Below are 22,218 nucleotides of genomic sequence, written 5' to 3' on the forward strand. Positions count from 1 at the left end.
CTGATTCCAAACACGTCAGCCTTTGCATACTCACCAAGAGGTTGGTACGCTAATCCCTCGTGTGGGACTCCCTGCGGTAGTAATCATTTTCTGTGATCATGTCACCCTTTCTGTTGCCCCTTCGCGTCTGGGAAGTTTCTGACAGAACGAACACTGCGTGTCGAACTCGCGACACCTCTAAACATACTTTGGTAGTTTAGGTGAGTATCTTATTGACCTGGGTTGCCGCGCCCACAAAATTAGCTTCAACTTTGGGTGATAAACAACACTGTGGTCCAGTACAATGTTTTTATGGGCCATCTATCAAGTACAAATGCAACTAATTTTTCATGGCGGTGTTTTTCAAATTGTCCTTCAATTTCGATTGGTAAACAACTTTTTTTCTTTGGGAGTCCTTGCCATATCGAACCTGACAGTAGTTTTTATAGTGGTACACGAGCATCTTACCACAGTGCCACTCGGGTCTTAATTCATCTTTCTAAGTTTGCACTTCATAAAACATTGTTTTCGCTACGGATGTTAACAAATTTTTTTTCGACATGTACTTTAGTATTTTTTTACCCTTTCCCCGGCAAGATAGAATTCACTAAACACTCTATAAAACACCATATCTTCTTTAGTGAATTAAACTTTCTTCCAATTTTCAGTAGGGGCAAAATAAGGAGTATAGGGAAAAGTGTTTCATTGAAAAGTCAACTTCACAAAATATCTGGGTTTGTGTCAATGCTAATAAGAAATAAGAGGCTTTTAAGAAGACGTGATATCTCGTTAATGCGACTTAAAAGATTATAGACATTATTGATATTATTAGAAGAAACTTCGATACGTTGAAAATGCATTAATATGTTTAATTTCAGGAATGCCCATCAGGCATGGTTCGCGAAGAGACATTCAAAGGAATATATGCACAATATTTTCCAAGAGGAGCGGATACTAGCCAGTATGCTCATTATGTGTTCAACACATTTGACCAAGACCATACAGGTGCTATCACGTTCACGGTAAGCACTTGGTAGAAGCTCGTTCTTTTTATTTTTCAGCTTGAAAAAAATACAATTATTATCTTTATTGCAACGCATTTCGAAACATTATCTTTCTGAAAAAAAAAGATCTAAAAGACTGATTCATTAAGTTTCAGTAGATTCAGAGTGAAATTTTAACTTGAATAAAAGGGGACTTTTTTGGAGCATGAATAGGTAAGTCTAATGATTCGAAAGTTGGTCTCGTTATTTTGGGAACAGGATTCGACAGGTAAGATTTGAAAATATTTTGATAAGAATAAGATCACAGGAGTCTGTCGTGATCCAGTGTCAGACAGTTCGGTATTTACTAAAAATATGTTTTCATACAAAATTTTTATCTTAATTAGTGAATTTTATACGCATAATTCCTTGAATGACTTATTTTTATTAAAATATCCATAATTAAGTTGTTAGAAGTATTTAGGTACTTGATCGAAAATAGTCAATTTTCAGTATTCCGTCCCATACATAAATACAGTTATACGTTATGAAAACCCTTTTCGTATGATATAAAAAAATACAGTATATTCAAAAAGACGAATGCCGTATATAAAAATTTATGTTATTTGCAGCTGTATGTGTAAAAACTCACTTGTGCACTGTGAATGCCCTTACTCGTTTTTTTATTATTAAACTAATTTGAAATATTTTGAAGCATAAATGGTCAATGATTATCCGAGGGCTGCATATTTTCACACTTTTAATTCAGTGTAACCATAGCAATTATAAAAAACTTATATATAACTAGTATTTAAAAAAGCACTAGTTTTTTTTCATGCATTATCAATGAATTGTTCGGGAAGATTTTTAAATTTTGGTTTCATGATTATCAATGTCTGTTAGAAATCGCAATAAAAACAGATGGATAGGTTGGTAGGATAAAAATTTCATTTTAAATTCACATAGATTTTATTTATTAGTGATGAAATAATTTAAAATGTAAATTTAAAAATGTTTAAATATTTAAAAATGTAAGAAAATGAAGGTCCATGCATGATTTGTAGAAAATTTACGTTAACAAAGCAATGACAATTACAAACTAATTTTTAACGAGCTTCAAGAATTTTACACGTATTCCTCTTTCCATTTTCATTATTCTACTACAGGATTTTGTCATTGGATTATCTGTCTTGGCTAGAGGTTCACTGCAAGAGAAGCTTCGCTGGGTTTTCAGCCTGTACGACATAAATGGAGATGGATACATTACTAAAGATGAAATGAGTAGAATAGTCAGCTCCATTTATGATATGATGGGCAAAGCAATGGACCCACCCCTTGAGGAATCAACGACTCGTGATCATGTTGAGCGAGTCTTTCAGGTAAGTATAATATTATCTTTTCTCCACGAACTCAATTGTCTCAATAAAATAAATCAAACATGTCAATAACTGAATATTAATTTATTACTATGTAAAAAATTAAATATTTTGTTTCTGTCGGGCAATAAAAAAGTATTTAAAATTCATATTATGACGACCGTTCTTTCTTATGCAGTTGTATTGTGTGTGCATGTGATTCTTTATTTTAAATTATCGAGCCTTGAAACATTTTAGTACATGATATATTTCACACCTTAATTAAAAATAAGAATTATCTTAATTAAGAGTTTTATTATCAATGAGAGGAAAATCCAGTTGATTTAAAAATTTATTCCTGGAGTCTCAATCAGCTGATATGATCGGTATCATAACGTTTGTTTTACTGGTAAGTAACTAAACAATAAGTATATAATTATTTTCAGAAAAACTAACTTGTATTTGGTGTGTTATGGTGGCTTCCATAACGGACACTTTTTAGCATTCGATGAACCTCGATGCATTTTATTACCCGTTAACGGTCACTCCTCTATAGCGGACAAAATTTTATGAGTGTGCGTTACCGAAAGGTTCTACTAAGTTTGGATGTGTTCATCTAATACATATTTGCTCTTTAGAGGATGCTTCAATATGAAAACAAAGTTCTTTCATAAATGTTTTACGTTCAAAAGTTTTTACAAATTTATGATCTGTTTAATACAGCCTCTTAATATTAACAAGTTTTTCAAAAAAGGAATGTTTCTCGGGGCCTTTATTATGACTGATATAAATTAGTGAAGAAGGCGCCCTCCAGACATATTCGAAGATAGTTTCATTCAAAAAATTTATATTAATGCAAAATATCCCTTTCAATACAAGTACTGCTATCTATTTTAAGGTGAAATTTTTATTTTAAAGTAATTTGCATACTCTATTTTAGAAACTGGATTTAAACAAAGATGGTGTTGTAACAATTGATGAGTTTATGGACTCCTGCTCCCGGGTGAGAGAAACATTTACATATTAACAATTACTAAGATTATCGACATTAGTTATAAACTTATTCAAAATGTAATTTCGAAAATTCAGAAATTTGGATGAAATGTTATTTTTGATGTGTATAATACATATAGAATTTTTAACAAGTTGGCCTCGTTTTTTTTAACTTTACCAAAGAAAAAGACACACACACAGATTATTCTGTTTTAGTTCTTAAGTCACTATCGAACTCGGATATATAATGGCGTCGAAGATTTCACGAAATTATGCCGTTACAACCGAGGTGTCGTTGCAACTGAGGCTGACGTTTTCAAGACCTTTATATCATGAAAAATATAATCAGATATCAATCAGCTGCAATCAAATACTATGCACGAAATTTTATTTTTATCATGATTAGGGTGACCATATTTTGGCGACAAAAATACGGGAAATTGGGATCATAAATACAAGGTATTGACAACCTCGCCAAAAACCAATTGACGGAAAAATTGCATACGGCAAGTCTGCAGTGACGCAGAATCTATTTCACGAAAAAAACCTGAGTATGAAAAATATGAGAAATGAAATTCATAAATTATGCAAATTATCTCCATCCCGATTTTAGTAACTTACAGGTAGGTTGTAAACTAAAGTAAGCTTCATTGAAAAAGGGACAGTTTTATAAACATTCGGCCAAAATTACGGGGAAAAACAGGAATATCCCGTAAACAGATCATAAAAACAAGAAAGTTGAATCACCAAACATGTAATAAATCTTTTTTTAATCGTTAGGCATCAATAGAACAACTGACAAACATTCTCTCAATATGCTGAATTATAATTCCATTAACCCTTTAAGCGTCATCGACGAGATATCTCGCCAACATGAGTTCCCCCTCCCCCTATTTTGACTTTGACAAGCCTAGATGTTTTTTAATGTTGATTTCTCCATGGAAAAAACTTTTTTTTATACCCCTTACTTTGCACCTGCTGAAAATCGGAGAAGTAAGCTTATTTAAATAAATAAGATTGGACATTTTATAGGGGATTTAATGATTTCTGCTGGTCCACCTAAAGGGTTGACTGTTTGGGAAAATACCATAAGCCCCTTCGTTTACAAGCTATTGGCAAAAAATTTGGATGGGTTCTCTTTGACGAATTAGCGATAAATATGATGACCATGTCCTAACCTTACCGCATGTTAGAAAAAGGAAAAGAACGAGAAGGAAATAAAGTAGAAGAGAAGAAAGGAAAAAACCAGTATAAAATAAATAAGATAAGAGAGTAGGCGCGAAGTAGATTTATCTCCCCCCCCCCAATCTACCTGTTTCCTTTCGCTCTTACCTGTATGTAGTAGAAGGATACATCATATGTGAGAAAAATCACCAACAGGAGTATAGAAATAAACGGAGGTAAATAGAATAACTTTTTCATAGGGTTACAACAAATCTTCGCGATGATGAGGAAAGAGGGAAGAAAGCAGAGAGAAGTTGTTTGAATTTATTCCACTGGTGTTTGGACGTAACATTTCGCCCTTGATCGTAAAGTGGTTAAAAGGGAAGCAAAAGTGTCGAATAAGTGTTGTTATATCCGAGGTCGTTGCGTCTTATCGACGTTATAATCAAGTATCATTTGCCATTATTCTCTATGGGAATCAGGCGGGACCGCCAGTTACTGACGTTATAGCCGAGTTGACTGCATTTTTATCTCATTTTCGCAAAAGCTATTTCAAAAAACGATAATGAACATGGAGCATTTTTATTTGTAGATCAAATGTTTTGTTATGTGAAGTATTGCTTATATCAATTGACAGGATGAGAACATCAAGAAGTCGATGACAGTCTTCAACACCGTTTTGTGACAAACAGAAGGGAGTGGCAACGACAACGACGACCAGAAGGACGAAGCTGCTGCGATGTCGAGGAATGAAGAGCAAGTAGTCGAACAGATGGAAGTCCTTGATATCGTCGAAGCTATGACTCCAGAGCTTACCTGGTGACCTAAATATATATGTACACCACACTTCAATCAAAATTATCCTCACGTATATCAAAAAAAACGAAGAAAAAGAAAACATAAGGTGTATGTAGAATAGGATGGAATTTTGATACACTGATCAAGTTCAAATACCATCTCTTTATCACGTCGTTAGTTGCTACTCCCCGAATTCGTCATCCGTTCTGCAAAGAACTGCTTAATTACTCGTAATCATAAAAATTGGCGCTAAAAGTTATATATATATATATATATATATACACATACATATTTAATATATATATATATATTTTCACTATTGTGGAAAAAGTTAAAATGATTCGTCTCTTTTCCTGCTTTCAATATTGCTCATAACTGTCCAAGTTATTTTATGACGGGCAAGTAAACATGGATTGAAACGTGTTGAGCCAATACAGGTTTATACACATTTCTTTTATTAAAAATACATAGAAAAAAATTACCTAAACATCTAAAAATTATCCACTTAATTATCAATTGCGCCACTGGGGAGGTGTAAAAGCTATATATATTTTCTTTTTTTTAAACAAAGAATGTTGTTGCATTCGTTCCATGTGTGTATGCGATTCGCACCGAAATACCAAATGTAATGAATGCAATTTATAATTAGTCATTTAATTTTTTAGTATTTAAACTAAACATCAATGCGATATTGGAATGAAAAAATTCCCTAAAAATTATTATATGTCGTTTCTAAATTTTTAGAAACAGGATACGATGAAAGAGAAATGAAGGATTTTAATAATTAAATTCAGTAAAATTAAAGCTCCCCAATTTAGTGGAAAAAAATTTAGCTCCGTAAAATGTAGCTAATGCATTTATTTGGCATCCTACAAAATGAAACTTAAAAGACATTGAATTCAGTGGAATTTTAAGAAAAAATCAGTTGATATAACACAAGCACAAGTTCAATTTGCTGAAGTATAATCATATTATTATGGTGCTAATAATGATAATTTTTATCAAACATTATTTTATAATATTATTTATAACTGATTTTTTCGCAATAAACATTAAGCTCATTTGTTGTAATGATTGGTTATATTTGTGAGGTTGAATTTTTGAGATTTTCAATTGTTATGTAATTATAAATATGCTGTTCTTGTTATGTTCCTATACCTATACGGTCTCTGATGTAGTTTTATTTTTTAATAAGTACTGTAAAAGAGTTACTGAATTACAAAAAAAAATTCTGATTTTCAACTGTATAAATTACAAAATACTCAGTGATGGCGTCCACATAAAAACGGGGGAAAATTTTAATATTAAAGCTTAACACATATACAGTGCCTTTGTGATTTAGATTTCGTCTATTAGATTTTCAATGCAACATCACACAAGTTAAACACAGGCACTTGTCATATTTCACATGCTTCCGCAAATCACACATTGAATAATAAGTTGAAAAAAAAAAATTCAATTATATTACATAAATATACATATATATACACGTCTTGTTTCAATAATAATAAAATAATTTTGTCCAGGAAAAGCGATGATAGAGTGTATTATGTAATTAATCTCTTATTTGCATAAATGCCTTAAGCATTGTTTTACTGACAACTGAATACTAGTAGATATGCTTTATTATATTATGGAATATTTATAACTTTTCACAATTTCCATTAATAACTGAGTTTTTTTAAGCAGAATTTACCTCTTATCTGTCATGTATTCGATCGGATTACTATTCTCCTAATGCACGTTTTAGTCATGGAACATTATATCACATAATGAGATTAGAAAATTATTATTGATTTAAGCGATTAAAAATTATTATCTTATTGTTCACGTGCTCAATATTCAAGGTGGAAGAAGGGAGTAGGTTTACTCTAAGCGAAATTGTTTTTTGATAAACTAAAATCAATCAGACTCATATGTTGAAATAAACAAGAATTGAATTTACAACGAATCAGTTTAATTGCATTGGCTCTCAAACGAATTTTTTGGTAATTTAATCTGACATTTTATTTTTATCTTGTATTTTCTCTCGAATTGTGATTACGGATTATAATGTTGATGACAATTATTGTATTGTCACATCTCATTTCTGAAGACAAGAAAAAAGACAAAAATACCATGTATGTTGTATATTGCTTCAAAACATTCATTGAATTCGTCAGGGTTGAATTAAATAAATTTTTTTTCCTAAGAATTTTGAAACTTCGTTGTTTCCTATTGTGATGTGATATTTTAACGAGTAGATTAATAAATGATTGCCGATATCGCTACTGTCAATATTTGGTGTCATCGGCGAATGTAATTCGACGTATGTAGTGTAGTTTCTAAAAAAATGTCATGAAACAATTGTGATTATCGTGTTCTGTCTTTTGTGCTGTTAAAACGTCTTTGAACTGTCTAAGCGATTTCATTTTCTTATCTCTACCTTCGTGAATATATTGACGGGGTACATGTTTCATTCAAAGAATTTTTTCTCATTTAATATCTTCATTCTATTTCAGCTGCACACAACTGTTATCTGATCATCTCGAAGCTCCATGTCCAGATTGTATAATAATAAAATAACCAAGCTCTGAGAAGTGCTCTTATACAGAATTTATTATAAAGCCGTTATATACGTTGCTGTACAGTTCGCTCAGTTTCCCTTTGATATGGAAATTGCTGCAATTGTTGTGAAAGGGCATCTCACGATGGCAGCTCCTATGGCGCTATACATGTTGTGATGTACATCTATTGCTTTAAAAGCGACTTACTCTAAAAAGAGAGGTCAAAATATCAGTGCAAAACCATTTTATTATATGTAAATGAAGGAAATTAAAAATGATTCGAAATGGTTGCTTTCGTTTCTTTATACGTTCACCAATTAAACCAAAAAAAGCTAATTGTTATTGAGAAAATCTTTCAGAAAACTTTGGCCCACACCGACACTCCCAGTTTGAGAATGCAACCATCAATCTCTCGCTTGGGAGTGTCTGCTTTCATTCATTTATAACATGTAATTACCCTCTCTAGCTTATTTCTTCATGATTTATGTGTTCAAAAAGTTGAAATTTCTGAACATTGCGGATATGTACAGCTTCCCTCTTTTCAAATACAATTTCCATTCTGAACAAATCTTTCCACTTGAAGCACGTTTAATCAATCATGCAATAAAATGACATCTATTCTATATGCAAATATCAAAAAGTATTTCGATATTTCGTTCTTTTTTTCAATAAATTGAAATTGAAAGTAATCCGAATCATAGTGTAATATAAATTATACTTATTTTTTCACACGTGCGAATATTAAGGCCAAAATTCTTATATATGTGCGCTACCAAAAGCCCCTTAGATATGTGATTGTACTAAATTTCAAGGAAATCGCTCGATAAAATCAAATATGCCGTGAATGTATGTATTGTTTAATTTAATTTGTCAAATAGAAATTTATTATTTAATCACTGATATTTCAATCAATATAAATTATATGCATCGGTATATGTATCTATCAATATTCATTCGGTAATTGCCGATTTCGGGATTGTGAATATACGTCACCATTTACTAGAATGGTTTGAAATATATATTAAATTAATACGGTTAAAGTAAAAAAAAATTAATGCATTTTGAATACACCAAATCCCAATTTTGTAATTTTTTCTGAAATGTGATACGAATGGACAAATACGAATTTTTGGAGCTCTGAAGAAACAATGAGAGCAGTCATTTATTACGGTTTTTTTTTTTTTTTTTTTTTGTGGGGTTGACTGGACTACGGTTTTTTAACTTCCTCCTAATTTCATTAATAATGGTATGAAAAATTATTTTCTAAGAAACACAATGAGAAATAAGATTTTCATAATACCATATTGAAAAACATTTCAGCGAACGTTTAATTAGTTGAAAGCCATATAGAATGTGCTAAAAATAAACACTTCAGGCTCATGGCAAAAATAAATAACTAATACAGAAGCAATTACCAGAGTAAAGATTAAAATATCAAAAGGGCGTACGGTTTTATTTGAGATTTATCTTTTGAAGTACGTTGACATGTGCTCAATCGATTTACTTTAGAGCCTTTTTTTACAAGAAAGAGCCGTATCATAAATGATTGATGACTGAATCTGCCGAGTCCTGTGACAGTGAATGTGCTTTAATAAAATCTTCTGGCCATGAATTCTAACTCTAGTTTGTGATTGATTACATATACGTGAGTCCTAGATTTGAACACGGTCTAATTTCCGAAACTTTGCATTCACAAATGCCCATACAAAAATAAACGTACAAACATATCCGTTATGGCTTAAAAATATATCAGCGACGAAGTATCAAGGATCATCATTTCTAAGCTATCGGCCAGTTATTGGCCATTTTACTCTGAAAAAACTTGAAAGCTTTGCAGGTTTCATTTTCTTTCACTGAAATGATATCAGCTTATCACACGCACACAAAAGAATAGAAAATACAGAAGCTTTTCAACATTTGGATTGAGATCAGCGCGCAGAAAATAAATTTGAATTAGAAAAAATCTTGTAATCTTGCCTTGCAATAACATTGTTTTCTAAATGTTTAATTGCAATTTATATTTATTTAGTGTTTACATTCTTTGAAACAAATTCACACGTACGCGAAAAATTCCTTCGTTTCAACTCAGTCTTAACTACGGTAGGTCCAATTAATCGATCAATTGTTAATCATGATAAAAAAAATTTTAGTTGAGTTATAAGGAACTCGATCTCTCTCCAATGGAAAAGTCAATAAAATTTGATGGAAATTACCAAAGAAAGGTTTGCAAGTGAACTTTTTTGAAAAAAATACCCGATTACAACATTTAAGCCTACAGAGAAAATGTTCCGTGAATGCAAGGGTTGGGTCTCACATACCGATCTTTAAACATACTTTTTATAAAATATTCATACACACAGCTTCTGTTTACAGGGTGCGCAAAAAGTCCGCGTAGAAACTTTAAAAATTCATAAAAACTGGAAAAATAACCTAAATAAAAAACTGTTTGCAGGCTTAGCATCGCTAAAAGAGGTCACAGGAATTTTTTTAACAGGAAAAAAAAAAATAACTAAAAAAACAGCCGATAGGTGGTGCTAGTAGTACGAGTGACTTCGGTGGAAATATGCAAATGAGACGGTTATAAGACCTTGCACTCCGAATCCACAACCAGTTCACCGTTGTAAACCATGTATGTGGACCTGCTACACTGTGCTGTAGCTGGATTTGTGACTCGCCTGCAATGTGCTATCCCCTGTGGTGGTAAACGATTTGGGGGCATTCTGTTCGTTATTTGCGTATTTTTTCTCTGATTTGTGTGTACGCCAGAGCCACCTATCGGCTGTTTTGAGTTTTTTTCCTGTCTTAAAAAATTCCTGTGGCCTAGCGATGCTAACGCTGCAAACCGTTTTTTATTTCGGTTATTTTTCCGGTTTTTATGAATTTTTAAAGTTTCTACACGGACTTTTTGCCCCCCCCCCCCCCTCCTGTATAATTTAATTGATCATATCATTTTATCTTAATTTATAATATAAAATAAATGCAAATTACCCATTGTTAGCGAGGACCTCGAGAAAGTAGGTCCTACCACCTGTCGGAAAATGAAATACAATGATACCTCGGCTTACGTATTTTTCGGCCGACGAAGATTTTTTTCATGATTTTTCTGCCTCCGCTAACAAATGCGGATTTGGCTAACGAAACGAAAATTTTTACTGGTATAGATGCATGTACTAACATAAAACAACCTTGTCGTGAGCCGAATTCTGACACTAATCATCATCAGAATTACTCACTTGAGCCTGATTAGCTCATGTCACTTCGGAAACTTTTTCCAGACTTAAATTTTTTTTTCTGAAAGTTTTTTAATCATTTTTTCTAAAATGAAAAATTCAGCTAATAGAAAATGCATTGAAAAAAGAGCGTATGTTTTCAGATAGCGCTTTTCTATTCTTAGCATCAAACTGAACAGTCTGGACATTCTAGATTATCTTTTCTGTCTGTATCACACAGGAAATGAGCTGACCAAATCACAAATGGATGGGACACCTTCCAACTCGACTGTGTTGTGTCAGCACTGGTCTTGGTTGTGTGTGTGCGTATTATACACACATTAGTGTGAAATAAAAAGATCTTAAAAATACCTCTCATCTTCCTATAGAATTCCCATTCATCCTATTTTGAAGTTGTTCATTTCAGCCTTCAGTCTGTTATGTATACGCCGATGCGTATACATAAGAATGAATAGGGTAGATATTTTATACAGACGTGTTTTTATATTATGAATAAAATCAACTATCGTAGAGGAATCAATGATGGGGGAGGGGAGCTTATTCCAATTACTTATGGTACGAGGAAGAAACTATATTTAAAAGTCAGTAGAAGAAAAATTGGGTTTAATTTTTGAAAATGGTTAGTTCTGTTCGAGAAATAGGATGATTTAGATAAAATACTGAAAGTATCAATGGAAAATAACCACGAAGCATTTTAAAGATCATAATTGTAACGGGAGGTAAGTCGATGAGTAAAGATTGGGGTTGAAGGTTAAGTTGGCGATTAATTTTGGAAAATATAGAAGCGGAATTCGTATTTAAATAATAGCTACGGGAATTAATCAGAAAATTTGGCAAAAGAAACACTTTCTCAAAAATGGCGATATAGCAGAATATAATATGAAAATACAGTATATATATATATATATATATATATATATATATATATATATATTACCACCTCATGAAACATGCCTAATATTGTAACCCTATTTTTAGCAGAAAATTATATATTTTGGAAAATAAACTGATGAGAGACAAAAAAACAACTTATTAACGATTTAACACAAAAAGCGAAAAAAAAATTAACAATTTTTTGGCCTTCCGACTACCCTTGGAAACTCGCATGCATATACAGGGTGCATGGGTAACACCACGTACGGCATTTTACTGCTGAACCGTTGATCTCTGAGGCATACTTTCACTTAGAAAAGTATCCAAATAATGTGTAGGACTCGTGTGATAAGTCATTCATGTTGCAAGTGGTATAGTTGTTAAAATAGTAGAATTAACTTTTATGTTAAACTAACTATTAAATTAACTAACCCAACTATAAAGATGTTGCCCTGATGCCAACAAAGGATTCACAAGACAAAGGAAAGTTTGGGAAAAATATCAATAAATGCGTGTAAGCCGGGCGCCCGTTAATTTTTTTATTTTAACAAAAGGAAGTTTGCAACTAGGATCAACGGTTCGTCAGTAAAATGCCATGCGTGCTGTTATATATGCACCCTGTATAATATCTGCGCGTTCAATTTCCATTTCATAACTGAAAGAGATTTGTCGTCATGCTGCAGAAAAAATGCTATGATATTTCCATGATTTTAATATTCTATTCCCATCGTAGCTTAATGTAATACCTTTCAACATTGTCAGAAAAGCCCAATATCGTAAATATTATTTAACCACTGATTTATTTCAAATATGGTATACACATACACCCAGTGGCCATAAAATTAGGACACCCTTCTACTCACCACTAATATCGTGAGACTTCCTCTGGCTTTGATGACAGCAGATATTCTTCTAGGAAGAATAGGTGAGGAGGAATATTAGCTCATGCTAATGAAATAGCAGCTCTCGATTCCTTCAGATTAGAAAGTGGTGTGTGTGTTTCGGAGCTTTTACAGATTTTCAACCTCGTCCTACAAATGCTCGGTTGGGTTGAGATCGGGTGACCGAGGGGCCATTGAAACGCAATTGAACTCTGAATCATTTTCCTCAAACTCATCTGAGATAATTCCAGCCCCATGGGAGGGTGCGTAGCCATCATCAGGAAACTTTATGGTCAGCAACGAAGTAGAGTTAGGTTCTGGCATTGACGGGTGTTTCCAATAAAAATACGGAACCAAGTATACAAGGAAAATGTCCCCTAACTGCGATTCTGCCACCACCCGCTTGAATTGTTGTCATCTGGCATGCCGGATCCATGGATTCGTGCTGTTTGCGCCACACACGGATCTTGCATCGACGTCATGGAAAGAAATCTTGACTCGCCAAACCAGACAAGCCTCTTCCATTCATCCAGTGTCCGATTTTAACGTCCACAAAAGCCGTTTTCTTTGGTTTTGCAGCGAAATCAAAGAGACCCTTGTTGGCCGCCAGCTATTAAAACCAATTCGTTTTAAGATCTCGTCTTGTAGAGCGTACGAATATATGCTTTGCGATGATCCTGAGTTGTATTTGTTGCGTTCTAGCTCTTCTGTTGCTGTACACAATGCGTGCCAGTCACCTGACATCTCTTTTGTGTTCACAGGAAATTTCCTCACTATTCTGTTTTCCTATCGCAGTTTCTTGGCTTAGCTGCCATTCTTTGAAGACTCGATACTATCTCACTAACTCTGGCCGTAACACTATATTGCAATTTACTGTCATTAATGAGATGGGTTGGAAATGTGAAGACGCTATCTATCGGTGGTCGCCTCAAGCTCGTTAGGGAAAATATCTTACCGATGTCTTTCCTTGGGTTTGAACCTGGGACCGTGACGGCAACGTTCACGATGGTAGACGAGCATCTTACCACCACGCCACGCGGGCGCCGCTTCGGAGATACTGGAACCATCTGGCATCCACAATCATGCCGCGCTCAAAGTCACTCAAATCTCGTGTTTTCTCTATGAACAGGCAAATTGCAGTTTATTTTGGTGCTTCTGACCAGGAGAACGCTTTTTATTAGCAAATCTGGTTCATTACGCCAGAGCCCGTGCTGCATGTACGAGTGGAAGTTTGAGAGTGGGATGTTCCTAATTTTTTGGCCACTGAGTGTATTTTTGTGGTATATGCTATGCCATACATATATAATATATACTTTATTATTTTGAAAATTTTCAATCACTAAGATAAAAGGTTTAACACCTTTAAAAACGTTAATCAACATCATGCGCGCAAAATAAAATTTCATGACATCAATATCGTCAAGTAAAAAAAGATTGATTTTCTAAATAAATAAAATTCTTCAGTTCATATCAATTGTGGCAAAAAAAAATTGATTGATCCAGTCTGATTAAAAATTTAATTAAAAGTTCAAACATTCAAAAATTAAAAAAAATAAATTATCCTCTATAGATCAAATAATGATGAGTTAATCTCAAATATCTTGCTTTGCTGGATGAACTGAATAGTTTTCTTCATTTTGAATCAATTTTCATTCAACTATATTAATATAATACAGTCGTGTGATATTTTATCATGTAACGCATAAGTGTTGATGTAATATTAACAATACATATTTTCTTAATGTTTGAAAATTTGCAGAAAAATAAGTGTTCAATATATGTATTAAACTGTTAGCACACAATATATAAAATCGAAAAAAATGTATTCCAAATTTGAAATAAATTAGTGGTCAAATAGTATTTTCAACGATTTTTTTTTACTAGAGCATAGTTTTTGAGTTTTTCAGCCTTTTTGACAGTGTTAAACGGTATGGGAACTCCTTAAGGTATCCTACTGCCTTTTTCTCAGCACTTTTCTATGAAATAGTGCTGGAATGAACTTTAATAACGTTTTTTGATTAAAAAAATATCTCAAAATGGTCAAAACAGTAATAAAGTATGTGCTACCTATGTCATTTTCTACGAAAAAGTCATTTTTATGTCAAATTTAAACAAAATTCATGTAATATTTGAAACACGATTGCAAAAAATTTCTATAAATGAGATATTTGTTATTTTCACACACAGTAAATTTATTCAGTATTGATTCAGGTTATTAATAAAAATTTAAAAGACTGTAGGGTAGGTTCATAAGTGACACCCAAAAATCTGTCGATCTACGTGTGAATTTTTTGAGATTTCATTTTATATATCATGTTGAAAATACTGTAATTAGACTAATACATGCAATAGACCTTACATTTTGATTCACAACCTTAAAATATATATGGCAAAATATCATATAAAAATTTTGTAATGATGCAGCCCATAGGTTTTTAGAAACCATGTTTCAAAACTTAAGTAAGACAGGGTGCACACTGGAGTGATACCACAAACGATACAACCTGCAACTCAACATAGATTGGCTAACTTGATAAATCCACGTTTTTAACCAATCCATATTTTAACCATGTCTACTTGCATGCTGCAGTATCTCTTCAGTGTGCACCCTGCCTTAAATATCAAAAATTAGCACCTTCATAAATCCTATTTAAAGTTTTTATTCATAGCTTATTTGATGTAAAAACGCAACACTTAAGTGGGCATAACTTCGGTTCTAAACGTCATATAAATAAAATAAGGCCTGTTTTATAAGTTAAAGAAATGGAGCTTTCATTAAAAAGGAAAATTTAAGAAAAAAATCGATACTTTCTTCCAAAATGACATTTTAAACGTAGTCGGATACCTTAAGACAGATGATTAAGTACATCATCAAAATCTTACAAACAAGAATCTCGTGCATAGAATCTGCTGCTAATTTAGTTCATAAAGTATTTTTACATGTTTTAGAGCACGCATGTAATGTTAAAATAACGGTTAATCGAGAAAGAATAAAAAATAAATTTCTAACGTGTTATTCACAATTGAAAAGGACGTGTAAATAGGAAGCACTAACGGATTCTTTAAGTTAAGGTGGAAGAAAGGTATGTGCGATCGAATCGCTGGGTAATATCCTCCACACACGTGGTGCGATTATCGATCCAGCGGGAAAGCAAACAGCTTTTTGCTCTTATCAGTTTTTCATTACCTTTCTATTAGCCACCTTACTTTCTATCATAAATATGGATGTGTATATATGATAGTTATTGTAGTACTTCTAGCATCCAATTAATGGCACATTAAGCTTCTGTGATTATTCACGTAAGAAAAAAAGAGGATATTTTTTCTGTTGTTATTGTTGCGAGGCGAAATGAAATACGTATAATCGATACTATATCGGTTATGAGTTTCCATTTCTTGGTTCTATAAAGAACAATCTTCATGTAATTTGCATTTTCATCCGAGAATATAAAAAAAAAAGGAAAATAATCCACTTATTGATTTCGTGAGCATTTTTTGCTGCAAAAAATATTCGTAGGGAAAATTTTCGGATAAAGAGCTAAAACGACGCTATCGTTTCTTCTCTTTGCCTATTAAAAAGAAAATACAGGGTGGTCTAGATGTCTGGACCTGTTTTCAAAAAAAAAAATTTAAAGAAGCTGTTGAAAACAGATACAAGCGGCTTAAGGAATTTGAAAGAAAAGGTTTCAAAGATTTTTGTTTGATTTATTACAAAATTTCTACATGCGCGCACACACCTTTAGTGACGTGGAAGATGCCAAGCCTATACAGCATTCCTTGCCATGTTGTTTGTAAAATGGGTTTTACAAAGAATTGAATTAAAATGAATGGAAGTATTATTTAGATTAAAATATATTGGGTTTTTTTCTGTTGGGCTGTTTCTACTAAACTTTCTAATTTAATTTCTCAACTTTTTATTTTTTCATATCTGTACTTGCAGAACAGAAGTCTAGGCCAGTTTCGAAAAAACTGTTGAAGATAGAGACGAATGGATTTAAAGCATTTGAAAGAGAATGCTTAAATGTTTTCTTTACTTCCATCCTTACTTCCATTATTTGTACAGTAACACCCATGATACAAATAACATAGCAAGAAATACTATATAGGCTTGACCTCCACCTCGTCACTAATGGTGCACATGTAGAAATTTTGTATTAAGTAAAAAAACGTTGAAACCTTTTATTTCAAATTTTTTAAGCCGGTTGTCTCTATCTTCAACAGCATTTTCTTATATATTCATATATATTTTTTTTCAAAACAGGCCCAGACTTTTGGACCACCTTGCATAATTAATGTCAAATAGAAGAAACTGCTTTGGAATCGTGATAGATCAAATGATAATTTACAGTACACTGCCTTGGGTAAGAACAAATATCTCATATTAACACAAATATTACTAACACGTGGCTGGATCACCTTTCACACGAATCAAATATGCAGTCGTCATAACATTAAAGTGGAGTTTTGCAAATTTGGCTATAACACATATTTTTTAGCCAAATTTTATCAATGTCTCACCAAGATTCCTGGCGATCCAAGAAGAGTGCCTCCTCAAACATCTTTATAATAACTTCCATAGGCTCTCAATTATGTTTATGACGAGACTTGGTGAATGAAAATCCAAATGTCCGAATCATGACTCCTGGTCTTTTACCCATTTTTTCAAAGTTATATATACAAATATACAGTAAAACGTCTATATAACGATACTCCAGGGACCTGAGAAACGTATCATTACGAAAGAGTTATAGTAAGAGATGAAATATATTAACACTATGAAAAATGTCATCGAGTATATAGTCGTATCGTTATATGTAACACTAGCTGTTAGCCGCGGCTTCGCTCGCGTGGATATGGTAATCTGAAAATTGCTCGGCGATGATTTTCCCCCGTATAATATTTGAATCCCTCATGACCCCCTTAGGAGTTGAATTTCCAGAAATCCCGTCTTAGTGAGAGCCTCTATATTATAAAATATAATACTGACCAAATTTCATATTTACAACTTCAATGGTTTGGGCTCAGCTAAGATTGACCCATACAACTTTTGAACCTTTCTCCCTTTATGACCCCGTTATAGGTTAAATTTTGAAACATTTCTCCTTTGTGAGTCTACGTTACAAAATAAAAATACTGACTAAATTTCATATTCATAGCTTCAGTGGTTTCGGCTCCGCATGATTTCTCTATATTCCCCATGTGACGTATCATTCGCCAGCCCGTTGTTAAGTATCCTATATCACCTTTGAATCCGCCATATTACCCCCTTAGGGGTCGAATTAAAAGAAACCCCTTTTTAGTGAGTCTTTACATCATATAATGAAACTACTGACCAAATTTCATATCTATTGCTTCAACGGTTTCGGTTCGGTGATGATGAATCAGTCAGTTAGTCAGGACATGTTTATACTGTATATACTGTATATATGTATTCCGTAATGTTTAGAGAAAATGAAAATTCGTGATTTTCGCAATTTTTGAAGTACTAAAATACGAAGTCATGAAATTAATACGGGGAGTTGTTGTACAAAAGAGCAGAAATTAACAATTTGAGAAGTACGTTTTCTCGGCTGATTTTTCTTCAAATGTAATTAATGGGTTAAATGTATTTCAGTATGATTGATAGGCGTAAAATTTTCTAATTTTCAAGTTCTTGGTCAGAGGCTAGTTCTCGAGGTATTATTTAACGCGTTGTTATTTTTGGAATCTGACAGGCGTACTCACAAATCTTTAGCATTACTCAGCGCTCTATGTATGTGTGTGTGTTCTCTATTTATATCCGTTCAAAAGAACCTTTATATGAAACCTGTATTTAATAGGATGAGGCCGACTCAATCAACTAAATATACGACGGAACAAAACTAACAATGTTACTAATTATGCGTTAATAATAATTCTAGTGATACAGTAATGGTTGATTTACTTCATGTGCGTATGTAATGCGAAAGAAATGTTTACGTTATGATAGATCCTAGTTAACTACAATTGTGTGAAAATTAATTGACATATAGTGTGTTTTTGGTTATTAACCTCAACATACCCAGAAACTGTAAAAAGCAGAGTTTTGAGGTATTTTTCTCAGAAGATAAATACCAATAAGCTAGCTCTTGTTCATAAATATTTAAAAATATAGACTACTAGTACCGTTCTTAGGACTTTTTGCAGGTAGATTTTAACACGACTCAGTTCCGTGCCATAATTCTGAATTTGTCAAAAAGTTTATGTTAGAAAATGATACTGCTGAGCTTGATTACGGGGAAATTCTCCCAACGTAAACTCTAAAAAGAAAACATATGGAACGTTCTGAAGAAATTTCTTTATAAAATAGTCTGGGCAACAAAACAGAGAATGATAACAAATGCAGTGAAAGTGTAGTAAAATATATATATATGACAAAAGAAAGGACTTCGATTTTTCTGTTAACAGTTTAAGCCACTAGCATTCAAACATCAACACCAAAATATTCAGAAACACACTCATTTCGCAAATTTATAGATTCGGACACATTTGTAATAACAAACAGGAATTCAATACAGCAGTCATCAATCTTTTCAAAACTGGCAACAGTATTCCAACCGCCTTCTTCAACATTTCCAGCAAAATCGTCAACAAAACAGTCTCTCCATACTTGAGGTATGTCCGGTGATTTATTGACTATTTTTTTTTACTTCTCAATTTATTTTTGACAATTTTCATAATCCTTGTGAAATATTCACTGTAATTATTTTTTCCTGTGATTTTGCATATATTTTTTCTCATGCTTCTTTTAGCTCATAATCTGAAGCTCTGTATATATTTTTTCTAATATTGTATTTTTAACATTTTTCATTGTCTTTTTCATCTAACATGTTTTTGAGAAGGCAGGCGTCGGGGAACAAGGGTCGGTATTTTTAATGAATTTAGGCATAGCCCCCCCCCCCTTCAGAAACGCCTACAGTTTTCGAACCATGCATGGGGTTCCCACTGATGAAGACCCACTGCATATAGGTTCTATTTCACTCTCATAAAATTCAATTTTTTTTTCTTTAATAATTCTTTTTTGTATATATATATATATATATATTTATTTATTTATTTATTTATTTATATATAGGTTTTCCTCGTACCATTCATACTACTTTGCAGACTAAAAAAATTATTTTCAGTAAAATTCTTAAATTTTGCATAATTATGTCTGTTGTGCAACGTTTCTTTAAGAAGTTTTCTAAAGAGCGTGTTTTCATTTTACTTTTCAGTTGAAAAAATATTCGAGTGAAAAGTTGAAATGAAAATATCGAATTTTCGTGGATGTATGTGGGTGGAATTTCGGCAGAACTCCGATATCGAAATTGCCTATTCTTCAGTTTTTGGAAGTTTTGCTTTCTATATAGGGAAAGTTCATTGAATCACGAAAAATTCGGATGAGAGCCACGGAAAAAGATTTCAAGAAAAAGTATGCACTATGCAGCATAGGTGCGTTTAGGGAAATTAGATGATATTTTTCCATTCTCCCGAACTTCCTTTTTTTTATGCCAGACTTGAAAAGACTCGTTGAATAAATTGTCTTTCCTACTTGTCTTAAACCAACTCAATTTAATACCATAGACTTTTGTCAGAAGTTCAGCTTCCTTCAAAAAATTATAAAAGACAATGCACGATACTTCGATACATTCATGCATTTAGTATTTCATTGGAGAGATATAAAAACATCAAGTTTGCATTCTATTGGTTTGAGCATGGGAGAAAACAGTTTAAAGTGAAACAAGACAATAATAAAAAGACTTCAACACGAATATACACCGTGGAAATCAGTTACTATGAGTTCACATTAAACATGTAAAACGTGATCAATTCAAGTTGTTAAAAAATATAGAGCAGTAATATGAAATGTAACGTAAAACGGAGTATATATTTATAGGGAATTCCTACTACAGATCATCTGAAAATTAATTTGTCTAAAACTAATATTTAATATTATTAAGTCATAGTAAAATATAAAAGTTCGAAAAATTTCCATTCTCTTAGCTACTTTTTTTTTTTGTTCTTGGTTTATGAATTAAGGGACGTGAGCAAATTATGTGAAAAGTTAAAATTGCGGATTACTAGATTGCATAGATTTTGGTAAGAAATTATGTCAATTGTAAAAAATATCATTTAGTTTTGTATGTATAAAGAATGCATCTAAAAATTTCATGCCTATCATCCCCGAAAATAGAAAATAAAGCAGTGAAAGATGGATTTCAAAAAACCAATCGCAACACTGGGTGTCTCGAATCAGACACGCTCGCACCCTCATGGATTACAAGTTTTGATGGCAAGTATTATGGCCGCAACATCTGTTATGAGAGATTCACCTGTTCCGAAGAGCATGCAAATTGATCGTTAGGATAATAAAATAAATAATAAGATGTGTGATGATCTCATTCCACACAGATTTGCTTTAAAAAATAAATTCTCAAGATAAACATTTGAATATTTCTGTTATGAAAATAACGCACTGCTAATTGTATAAAGGACATGGACAATCGAAAAATAAAGTCGTTGCCCATAAAATGGGTTCTTAGTGTGGAGGAAACAAATCTTACAGTATTGGTTAATAGTATTAACCTTACGAACACTGTTGATCATTTCGTGTTTCCCAATTAAAATCCATGCACTCAATTTTTTCTGAAACAGAAATAATCTTCTTGAAAATGCACTAGATGGCGCCACTTATCATCAGAAAGTGTGACTATAACAAAACACGTAAGAAACTCTTCATTTGAATCAGAGAAGGAAAATATTTTGTATTCATATAATAATATTCACACTAATGTATTCACACTACGCTCAACGACGCAAAAAATTTGTAGCAATTAGAAAAATTTTAACAACGTTTAACACCGACATGAAAATTGAATTTATCAAGTCTTACACTTATGAGGCAAAAAAGAAAATCGAGATCGATTTTTTTCGGTATATCTGATATCTTTTCAATTATCTTCAAAGTATTAAGCCGAGATTAGCCCACACTATAAAAGTTTTATGAAAGTCTTTTATGAAATTTAAAAGTGCAGCCGCGAGCGATAAACGTAACGGTGAATGTAACCAATTGAGTTGTTTTTTCAAGTTTTGAAAAAGATCTTTTATCAAACTTTTATAGTGTAATTGGGGCCTTAGCCTGACCATGGCCTAATAGCCCGAAACCGCTTATGTCATTGAACGCCTTGGACAATACTTTGCAGTGGCGGCTCGTGGTCGGATATTTTTTTTCGGGGGGAGCGCAAAAGATACCACCATCCATCGGTGATAATATGAAGTCAAGTATATGCAGGGCCGCAGGGGCGTACCCAGAAATTTCGTTCGGGGGGGGGGGGACCAAAGTGATAGAACAATAGATTTGGCCATCTTTTTTCCTTTTTTTGGTCATTCTCTCACATTTCGGGGGGGGGGGGGAC

General features: G+C 32.9%; 1 protein-coding gene across 3 annotated transcripts in view; it reads left to right on the forward strand.

Annotated features, from left to right (window-relative positions):
- The window catches only part of LOC149085448 (A-type potassium channel modulatory protein KCNIP1-like), a 209,016-nt gene extending 200,908 nt beyond the window's left edge, over positions 1-8,108 (forward strand). For all 3 annotated transcript variants that reach the window (XM_089233463.1, XM_089233465.1, XM_089233464.1), the window contains 4 exons: positions 858-1,001; positions 2,129-2,341; positions 3,258-3,320; positions 5,112-8,108. In XM_089233463.1, coding sequence (XP_089089589.1) covers positions 858-1,001; positions 2,129-2,341; positions 3,258-3,320; positions 5,112-5,159 — 468 coding nt within the window. In that variant the 3' untranslated portion in view covers positions 5,160-8,108. The remainder of the gene's footprint in view (positions 1-857; positions 1,002-2,128; positions 2,342-3,257; positions 3,321-5,111) is intronic.
- Positions 8,109-22,218: the final 14,110 nt, after the last annotated feature.

This window comes from Pholcus phalangioides, unplaced genomic scaffold, assembly GCF_987345545.1.
Source record: "Pholcus phalangioides strain wild (caught in Gottingen) unplaced genomic scaffold, Ppha-v1.0 ptg000007l_1, whole genome shotgun sequence".
NCBI lineage: Eukaryota > Metazoa > Arthropoda > Arachnida > Araneae > Pholcidae > Pholcus > Pholcus phalangioides.